Source organism: Hyperoodon ampullatus, assembly GCF_949752795.1.
Source record: "Hyperoodon ampullatus genome assembly, chromosome: 10".
NCBI lineage: Eukaryota > Metazoa > Chordata > Mammalia > Artiodactyla > Ziphiidae > Hyperoodon > Hyperoodon ampullatus.
In genome coordinates, this window is record NC_136923.1 from 19,395,261 (window position 1) to 19,405,660 (window position 10,400).

General features: G+C 47.2%; 1 protein-coding gene across 1 annotated transcript; it reads right to left on the reverse strand.

The window, feature by feature from the left end:
* Positions 1 to 8,821: 8,821 nt before the first annotated feature.
* GPR27 (G protein-coupled receptor 27) lies at positions 8,822 to 9,958 on the reverse strand (the record flags this gene model as incomplete). The annotated part of the gene is made up of 1 exon (XM_079714028.1): positions 8,822 to 9,958. One exon carries the CDS (start codon positions 9,956 to 9,958, stop codon positions 8,822 to 8,824), a length of 1,137 nt encoding a protein of 378 aa, XP_079570154.1.
* Between the last annotated feature and the right edge of the window lie 442 nt (positions 9,959 to 10,400).

Consider the following 10,400-nt stretch of genomic DNA (forward strand, 5'->3'; position numbering starts at 1 on the left):
TTGTGTGTTGGTAGTAACATCAATCCTTCTTCTTTTATGACGGCTCTCTGCTTAGATGTTGCCCTTTCACTGATCAGCCTGTCCTCCTAAACATTTCCTCTTAAGATATATTTTTGAAATCCCAAGTTGGAGTTCAAAATGGAGGAGCAAAATATTTTCAGACCCAGGATGTGCATATATGAATGAATATTTACTCTTGTATAAAATTTTAAAAGAAAATATTTGCTTCTCAAAGTAAGAAATTTTCACAATAATCTTGCTAACTGTGTATTGTGATTGGGTTCTGGGAGTTAAATGTTGTCTGCTATCGTTAGTCCGTTGGACAACTGATGTTAAATATTCCCTGTTAATTCTCCTGGATTCGGTTAGGGAGGGGGAAAATCCCTGAATGGAAGGCATGGCTGGTAGACTCCAATTGTCTTCCACAATTCATTCATTCATTCTCAAATTCTCTCTCTCCCCCCGCCCCTCCCCCGTCCCTCTCTCTTTTCTCTCTTTCCTCCCTCCCCCCTCCTCCCTCCTTTCTCCCTTCTTTCTCTCCTTCCCCTTGCCCCTCCCCCAAGAGGTTTTACCTGGGTACCCGGTCACTCATCTGGACATCTAGAGACTGCATTTACCAGCAACCCTTAGCCAGATATGACTTAGCAGTGGAGCGTGGGCAGAAGTGATATGCCTCACTGCCTTAAAAGTAAATTGCACTCCCCTTCCTCTCCAGCAGGGAGATGCAGCAATGAATCTGGCTCCTTTGGACCCAGAGAGTGAAGGTAGGGCTAACCCACCAGTGGGTCACTGAACGACTTCCTGAAGCAGTCCCCAGCAGCCCAGAGAAGCAGTTCAGCCACTCCGATTCAAGGGCTCTGTTAAACACTTGCGCTTCTCCCCTAATCAATATGTATGGAATCATTCCTTTCAAAAGTGCATCATTTGGTTAATACCTCTTTCTGTGATCTTAAAAACTTTGTTTTGGTGTTCTTGCACAGTGGTTACCCTGCAGAAGGTGGACTCAACCCCCAACCCCCGCAGATTGGTTTGGATGTTGGGACAGATGCTGCCACACACACTGGGAAGACGTGACAACATTGATGACTCACGTCGTGGGATTTTCTGGTGAGGACAGAGCAGGTGCACGTCAGCCCAAAGTGGCAACAGCGAGGCAGTTTGGTTGGTTTTCGTTTTTATTATGGTCAGGAGGCAGGGCTGGGTGAGAACTCCTACCTGCTGGGGCAGGGAAGAACAGAGAGGAGAGTGTGAGGCTGGAGCGTGGTCAGCGCTCAAACATCCAGAATGGAGTTTTCATCTTTATCGCAGTCCTGAAAAAATACCATAATGAGAAACTGATAACCAAATGGAAGAAGAATCTTCAAATCAGAAATGGTTAAATTCACATTCTTTGGTCACAAGAGCATTCCTGTTCCATACACTAGGAAAATGTGTAAATGTATTTTTTTTTAATTTATTTATTTTGGCCGCGTTGGGTCTTTGTTGCTGTGCGTGGGCTTTCTCTAGTTGTGGCGATCGGTGGCTACTCTTCGTTGGGGTGTGCGGTGCAGTGGATTCTCTTGTTGCAGAGCACGGGCTCCAGGCACGTGGGCTTCAGTAGTTGTGGCGCACGGGCTCAGTAGGTGTGGCATGCGGGCTCAGTAACTGTGGCTCATGGGCTCTATAGCGCAGGCTCAGTAGCTGTGGCACACGGGCTTAATTGCTCCGCGGCATGAGGGATCTTCCCAGACCAGGGATCAAACCCGTGTCCCCTGCCTTGGCAGGCGGATTCCCAACCATTGCACCACCAGGGAAGCCCCTAAATATATTTCTTGCTGCTACTGTTTCAAACTCAAATATGTCATCTACCCACGGATTAAGAAATTCGGGAGACAGAGTCACTGAGGCTCATTACAACCGCACATTTTCTTATGACGTTTAAATGAATTTTAATCTCACCAAGAGGTGCTAGAAAAAAAAGAATAAACTTCAAAAGACAGACTTTCAGTGAACGAAGCTGTTTTCCCAACTAGCAAAAAGTAAAGTAACATGCCGTTAGCAGAAGACTAATCACGCCTTTGTATAATTGTGTTCCTTTTAATAGAAGCAGGTATTAAATAAATATATATCTAAAGGTGTTGAATTCTAATATCTTTATAAAACTTATAAAGTAACTTACAAATCTAAAAAAATCGTTTGTCAGACCACATGTCACCCTACTCATAAAGGATTAGAACAATTATGCAAATCAAATTCTAGAAATAGCTTTGGTATCCCATAATTCCTCAAGATAGATATGCAAATGAACTGGATCGTGACTGTGGGTTAAAAGAATTACATACTATACAGTTAAACTCTTTAGTATGTCACTCTCCAGAATGAATACCTGTGACAGGGGTTCTTTCCTATCTGTTCTTCCTTTTTTTCTTCTGCTAAGCACATTGCAATGCAAATTGGTCAGGACTCAGGGACTATAGGGGGAAAATATAACAGGGGGAAAATATAATGGGGCGGGGGGAAATAAATACATTAAATGAAAAAGGCGAGGACAAGTTTCATCCCCTCATGCATTTTAAATTTTATGATCTCTAGAGAATATTTTAATAAGGCATGTATTAAGTCAGCGTTGCAACTTTAATAATTTTTCAAAGCCTTTCAAAATTACAGCACATCTACGTATCTTCAAGAAAGTGAAACCATTTATTGCACCCTCCAGGTTCCAACACAGGTTCTAACCGAAAAACAGTGTGTGCTTCTCAGATATCACATCCTGGCAGAAAGCAAGATTTCCATCCCAGAAAGCTACGCAGACTGGTATAACTCAGGTAATAAAAATATCTCGAGTGACGTTTTTAAATATACACTTTCCTACCAGTTTACATCTTCTCTACCCTAGAATAGGCTGGCCACTTAAAACTTAATTTGTAAATGACTAAATTGTTCCTCCTAGAAGCCAAGTGGTAAAATAGCTTTAATTGACCTGTCTCCTTAATGTTACTGAGAAATAAGAGAGTTGCATTTATGCCTTGACAGTGCAGCTTAAAACATTTGTGCATGTTTTCTCTGTGTAATTTGAAGTGACTTTTGAGTCTTCAGGCCTTCAGATGTAAATTTCAAGCTGTTTATTTATCTTAAATGCTTGCAACCAGTATATAGGGTGAATCGAATACTTACTAAGACTTTTCTTCTCCTTTTCCCTTGAGCAAAAGCACGAAATACCTTTTTCTGTAGGGTAAGTCTGCTACTCCTCCTTCCTTTGGAAAGAGAGGAGAGTGGTCTCCTGGAGAGCTACCTGTTTGATTTCTGTTCGGTTCTGACATTTCTAACCTGATGTGCTGGCTCTCCCTGCAAAAAGATTTTAGGTAACAAACTTTCTCCATTAAAACGACCACATCCCTTACTGGCACTTGAGCATTCGCATAGAGTTGGAACAGAAAACTTTGAAGAGAGAATTATGTGGTTTTATTTCCCTTAGAAACACTTATTTTGAAAATGGACCCCAGAGTGAGGAGAGTGTGGGAATCAGAAAGATGGGGAAGATGGAAACTGGACGATTTTTTGTTCCCTCTTCTGGTTTTTCCTGCTTCCCTCAGTAGGGCAACCAGAGATAGTCTGCCTAAGGGCCCTTTCCAGGCAATCGGCTGTGAGGTCTGTTCTCCTCATTATCCCGAGCTCTTTTTCTCGATCTCTCTTCTGGTGTATCTCATGTTCTGCCTTGATTTATGGTTTGGGGCACATTTGCCAGGTTTCTCCAATTACCTTGCTAACTCATCAGCAAGAGAACTGGACCTTTCTTATCCTCTGTGTTCCCCTGCACTTCCCAACATAGAAACTGGCTTCTTATTCACTTAAATATCTGTGGATTAGATGGATTCATTCAGGTGGTTTTCCAGATTTCTATAACTAAATTTATCATACTAAAAGCTTAAAAATACACTGATCATGGTAACAGTTTTTATAAAATGCAATTAAATAGAACCAGCCTTGTAATAGTTATTTTAAAAAATCTTCTAGATTTATTTCAATCTAAGAAATCAAGTCAAATCTATTTTATTATTTTTTTCCAGAGCCAGGTTAATCTAACAGTTAACAGCAGGCTGAATGATCTGATAACTGGAAATGTGAATTGAATTAATAAGCCTAATTTTAAAAAATTTGTGGCTACAGTTCCAGGATATCAGGCATATCTGTCAAGGGAGTGGAGAGGATGGAATTGTTTTAAGTATTGTTGCAGTTAATTGTGGCTTCAAATAACAGGCTTTCTGAATATTAGTGCCTGAAGCAATAGCAGTTTTTATTTCAAGACCAGAAATCTAAAATCTAGAGAGATGAGGTTGCAGGTTTGGGTAAGTAGATCAACAATCTTAAAACAGATGTCTGCTCTTTTTATCTTTCTGGTCTGCTATTTTCACCATGTTGACAGTATCTCTTCTCATGGTTGCAAGATGGCTGCTGTGGCTCCAAGCATTACAACCTCACCAAAAACATCCCAAAAGGAAGGAAAAGGGAGGGCAAGAGGGCTCTGTTCTTAGGCTGAAGTCGATCCCAAAAGTCTTGTCCAAGTTGGAGAAAAAGCATAAAGAACCCCGTGGACTCAGTTCAAGTTTGCTTTTAATTTTGTTTACTCCAGAAATAGCTAATAAACAATGCAAAGGATAATGGGGCTTCCCTGGTGGCGCAGTGGTTGGGAGCCCGCCAGCCGATGCAGGGGACACGGGTTCGTGCCCCGGTCTGGGAAGATCCCACATGCCGCGGAGTGGCTGGGCCCGTGAGCCATGGCTGCTGAGCCTGCGCGTCCAGAGCCTGTGCTCCGCAACGGGAGGGGCCACAACAGTGAGAGGCCCGCGTACCGCAAAAAAATAAATTAATTAATTTTTTTTAAAAAAGGATAATGATATGGGTCTAGAATATGGATGGGTGGAGACAGTTTTCCATTACCTCCTTTGCCCCTCACAGAGGGGGTCTTGAAGTCCAGTGGTCTTGGAGGGTCACACAGAGTGGCACACCTACCAGGTGAATGGAGAACAGTGTTTTGAGTCCACTGCATTCTACAACCTCAGCCATCTCAGTTCACGGACAACTTGAAATGCCAGTAAGCCTGCCACTCAGCCCACCGTGGCACTCAGATCTAATGACTGTGTTTGGAGACTTGGAAATTTTTCAGGACCTGCACGGGGACAATCTCCCCTTCTCTGTAGAGGTTAGTTCACCCTTTATGTCTAAGAGTTCAGCCTTTATGTTTGAAAGCTTAACAGCGGTTGAGTTGGGAAAAGAGGAAGTAAGGTCTTTGGACGCAAGAAACAACGCAGCAAAGGCATGTTGGTGTGACCCAGTATGGTCTGTTCAGGGCACTGCCAGTGACTTGCAGTGGCTGGAGCACAGAGCCTGAGTAGGCAGTGGGAGGATGTGAGACCAGCGGGGGAGCCAGGAGCCCAGGTGTGCACCGTGAGAGCCCAGCAGAGGGGTGACTGGGCCAGGAAGGCCTTCCAGAAGTCTTGGATCTGAGTCCAGCACAAACCTGATGTTCAGCCAAGACCCAGGGGTACGGCTGTACAGGTTAGTTATGCCCATGCCATCCCAGTTATTACATATTGTGAATATTGCCTCTGCTCTAGAGGAGTTGGTGAGGGATTCCCCAGGCCGACTAGGGGGACGGGCTTTCCAGGGAGAGCTTATACAGAGGTAACGAGAGAAGGGAGAGATGGAAATACAAGGGGAAGATGAGGCCAGGAGGGTGGAGGGGCCGGACCATAAAAGGCCTTCTGTGGCAAACCAGAATTTTGCACTTGTATGGGTCATGGAAAGACAGTGAAGGGTAGGACCAATCCTGCCAACCCAATGATCCATCCTGACTCAGCCCCAGGACCTGGGACCCTTAGGGGCAGGGCATTTGAAAATGTAGATGGCTGATGGTGAGCCCAAAGCCTTGGCAGAAATGATTGTGTTGTATTTTCTTTCTTTCAAAAAGAGGGAGAAAGAAAGGAAGAAAGAGAAAGGGAAGGAAGAAAATGAGGAGGGAAGGAGGGAGAGAAGGAATAAGAGAGGGAGGAAGGGAAGAAAAGAGGAAAAAGGGAAGAAAGGAAAAGGAAAGAAAAGAGAAAAGGAAAGGTAGAAACCAATGTGGCAAGACTGACAAGACCTGGCAAGGCTGAACGGTGCATATGGAGGTTCTTCTTCATCATTATGGTTACTGATATGTTATTCGCTTCCCCACTTTGAGATATTTCAATTTGTAAAAAATGAACACGGGTCAGGTGGAAATCTAAAAGTAGATAGAAGTCTTTCTGCAAAGCGATTTGACATATGGTGTCAAAAGACTTCAAAATGCATATTTTGGACCCAATCATTCCATGCCAGGACATGCAGAGATTTATAGACAAGCAATCTATTTTCTTTTGCTTCAAGTATAGACATAACCCATTTAGTTCACCTGCGGAGGAGCAGCAGAGGAGTTGTGCTAAATTAACTTTTCAATGACAGAAAAGGAGCTATTTTAATGGAAGTCGTCCCCAAATACATTGTTCCTGTCCTGGTACAAGGAGTAGAGTGTTCTGAAATACAAGTAACCTTCTTTTGATGACTCTTTATTAATATAATTAACAATCAAAGTACAGGCTAGTAAACTCAGTGATGACAGTAGCTGTTGAGGTGCAAGGGGAGCTTTGCTTCTGCACAGGTATTCCTCTGGACAGCTAGTTCCTCTGCATCTCTTGGTTCTTCTTTTTCCTTTACAGTTGGCCGTCATTTCTCATTACTTGTCACTCGAATTCTCATTAGAAATCTCCCATCCAGTCAGAACAAAGCAAAACAAAAAACAGGAGTTAGCCCTGACAGCCTAGTTCCTATGCCATGGCAGGTGCTAAAAATTCTGACCATCACATAGGCTTAGTGACTTCTATTTTTTGAACTTGGATCACTTGTGGCCGGTGAGGGGATGTTGGATGAGGAGAGATTTACTTCCTGGGCCTGTCTTTAGATAAGCTAAGATTTCTGATGAGCGGCCCTTGGATAATTAACGTCTACGCGGTCGTATGATCTGGGGAGAAACAGGCTGATAGTTACTCATATTTTCCAAATAGGAGACTGTCTGCATAGACTGATTGACATTTATGGACAAAATAAAATAATGCTGACCATTCGCCTGCGATAAATTGGCCACACCCTCTTATTATGACTTATCCATCTTGGACTGAATATTTAATAGTTTATATTATGCGCAACTCAAATTTCAATATATTTACTGTACCCACTTTAATTATTATTTAATCAAAATGGTTACTTTGCTTACATTCATGTTTTATATGTTCATAAAAAAGTTTTGAAGCAGTATATATATATATACTGCTTCTTCCCTTGAAGAGAAGATCTGCAGATTTTTTATCTTGCATTTTAAGTTAACAAGCCTCCAAATGTCTTAGAAATTATGGCCAGCTAAACAGCATGCACTAAAAGGATAATAAAAACATGAGTACCTTACTTAGACGCATATTACCACCTGTCACAGCCTCAAACAACAACAGGAACAAAAACCCATTCCAGAATGAAAATACTGGTATATTTATATAATGCAAAGAGAAATACAGATATAAATCCTCAAAACGGAAGATACGTTAATAAAAATGTAGCATTATAAGCGAAAAAATACAGTACTTGCAGAATTTAGTCTTCCAACTTAAGGTTACAATGTGTCTAACAAATAAACAGTATTTAAAATTATAGTTCTCATTATTAATTTAAAACAACCATCAGGAGAATAGCACAGCTTAACCTAGCAAACATTTTAAGGAAATGCTTTGTCTCATAGAGTATCATTATATTCCATCCATTTATACCATGAACAAAAGAATAACAGTTTTCAAAGTGGCAATTAGTTTCATAAGACAGAATAAAACTGGGCTCTTCAAAGCACAAACTGTTCCCCTAAAATTATTTTAATTTTTATTGGCAAAAAATACCTAACCAGTTTTGATTTAGTACTCTGCTTGTCTCTGAGCCCTCCCAATCCGTGAACCACAATCAGTACATACAAAAACATGCAATACTGTATTTTCTCCACACCATTACTAACCAAAACACTTTTTACTCTTTTGAAAGGTACAGTTTTACAGAAATGTTTCCACTCAAGGTTGGTATGATACAAAGAGCAGTTGTCGCTGATGGGCATTTCCTAGTAGTATAAAGCAAGGTAGGAAACAAATCTTGTGTTACTTGTTACTGATTAAAAATGACTGCCTTGCTGCTCGTTCCCATTTCTGCCCTTTAAATTCAATATCAATACTGAACAAAATCCTCAACGCCTTCAAAGAACCACAGCCGTCCAACTGACCCCACCGATGGCAATTCAGAGGGAACTTGAGACAACTTTCCCTCTTTCTCCTGCTGCCAACAGAAGACCCTCAAGAAATCGAACTTGTGATGTCCCCCTGGGTTCCTCTACCTCACTGCAAAATGTAATGCCACTTGAGGTTGTCAAAAATAGCTTCTGTAGAAAACTGGCCATGGTCTTTAGGAAAGGTTGCATGAAGAAAATTAGTTTAGCCTTTATAGGAAAAAAAAAGAGTAACTCATGGAATAAAAGACATCAGTGCCAGTACAAAGACTCCAGGGCCTACTGTCAGGATGAAAATATATTTAGGAGGACAATCGCAAGAAGCTGGGGTGGGGCTGGGACTTCGAAACCCTCCCCCAAAAGGAGTCTGTACAATCCTAGTGATGATGCACTTCGAGAGCCGTTTTGAAGGCAGCTCAGAAGATTAAAAAGGGGGCAGAAGGGGGAGAAAAGACGTCACTGTCCAAACCAAAGGGAGAGGCCGGGTTGGGGTGCAGGTGGCGGGAGAGCCACTTATAAACCGATGCCTTTCAAGTCGCAGGGGAGGGTGGCCTGGGTGGCCTGGGGGCTCTGGCAGCAGGGGAACTGGGCTCGGAAGCAGTCCCTGAGCTCTCTGTTGAAGAGGAAGCACACGACGGGGTTGATGCCGGCCTGCGCGAAGGTCAGCCACACGGAGGCCGTCAGGTAGGCCTGGGGGACAGCGCCGGGCCGCACCAGGACCCGCAGGTAACTGGCCACGACGTAGGGCCCCCAGAGGAACAGGAAGAGCAGCGTGATGGCATAGAACATCTTGCACAGCCTCTTCTCTGTCTTGAACTCCTCGAGCACGAGGAGGCGGCGCGCGCCGCGGCCGGGCCCGGCCGGCCGGATGCCCACGAGCGCGGGCGGCGTGGGCCCGCGGCCGAAGCCCGCCGTCCAGTTGGCGGCCGCCTGGCCGGTGGCACCGGGGCCGTGGAAGGTCCAGTCGTGGCTGACGGCGGGCACGAGGCGCGCGGGCCGCATCTTGCGGCGATCGTGGATGAAGAAGAGCAGGCGGAGGTAGACGAGGTGCGTGGCGCCCACCACCACGGCCAGCAGCAGCAGGAAGCCCAGCGCGCCGGGGGCGCCGTCGGGCCGCTGCTCCAGGGCGCACGGCGCGTCCTCGTCGTCGCCGCCGCCGCCGCCGTCCAGCACGGGCGGGAAGGCCGCGGCCAGCGCCAGCGCCCAGGCGGCGCACACCAGCATGGCGGCGCACGGCCAGCCGGCCAGGCGCTCGGCGTAAAAGCGGTGGTGCGCTATGGCCAGGTAGCGGGTGACGCCCACGCCGAGCAGCAGGAAGGCGGCGTGGAAACAGAAGAGTGCGGCCAGGAAGGCGAGCAGCTTGCAGCCCAGCGCGCCCGGCGGCGCCCCCGCGGCGGCCGCTGCCCGCCGCGCCGCCAGCATGACGGCCGGGAGGCAGGCGAGCGCGCGCAGCCCGTCGGCCAGGCACAGGTCGAGCAGCAGGTAGTACGGGGCGCGGTGCAGGCTGCGCTCCCGCACGATCAGCAGCGCGAACAGCACGTTGCCCGCGAGGCTCACGCACAGCAGCAGGCTGAGCGTGGCCAGCTTGAGGCCCAGGGCGGCCGCCTCGCCGCCGCCGCCGCCGCCGCCCGGCTCGCTCGCGTTCGCCATCGCGGCCTCCCCGGGCCGGTCGCCGCGCTCCGCTCCGGGGCCGCCCCCGGCCTCGCCGCTCCGCAGGCCTGCCGGCCGGCCGGAACTCAACCAAGCACGCGGGTCTCCGGCGAGCTCCCGGGCCGGCGGGGCTCAGCCCGCGCCCGGCTGACCCCTCCTCGGCTCCCCGAGCTGCCGCCGCGTCGCCGCCATCTCAGGAATGGTGCGCGCAGGAGGCGACGGCCACTCCCTGCGCCTCGGGCGCCGCGGGCTTCACTGCGGACCGGGCCGCGCCACCGCCCGCAGCTCCTGCATCCTCCTCCTCCTCCTCCTCCTCTTCCTCCGCCGCCGCCGCCGCGCCTCTGGGCTCTGCCCCTCGCCGGGACAGCCGCCGCCGCCGCCGCTGCTGCCGCCGCCGCCGCGGAGCCCCCTCCCCTCTGCTGGAGCGCGCCGCGTGGCCGCC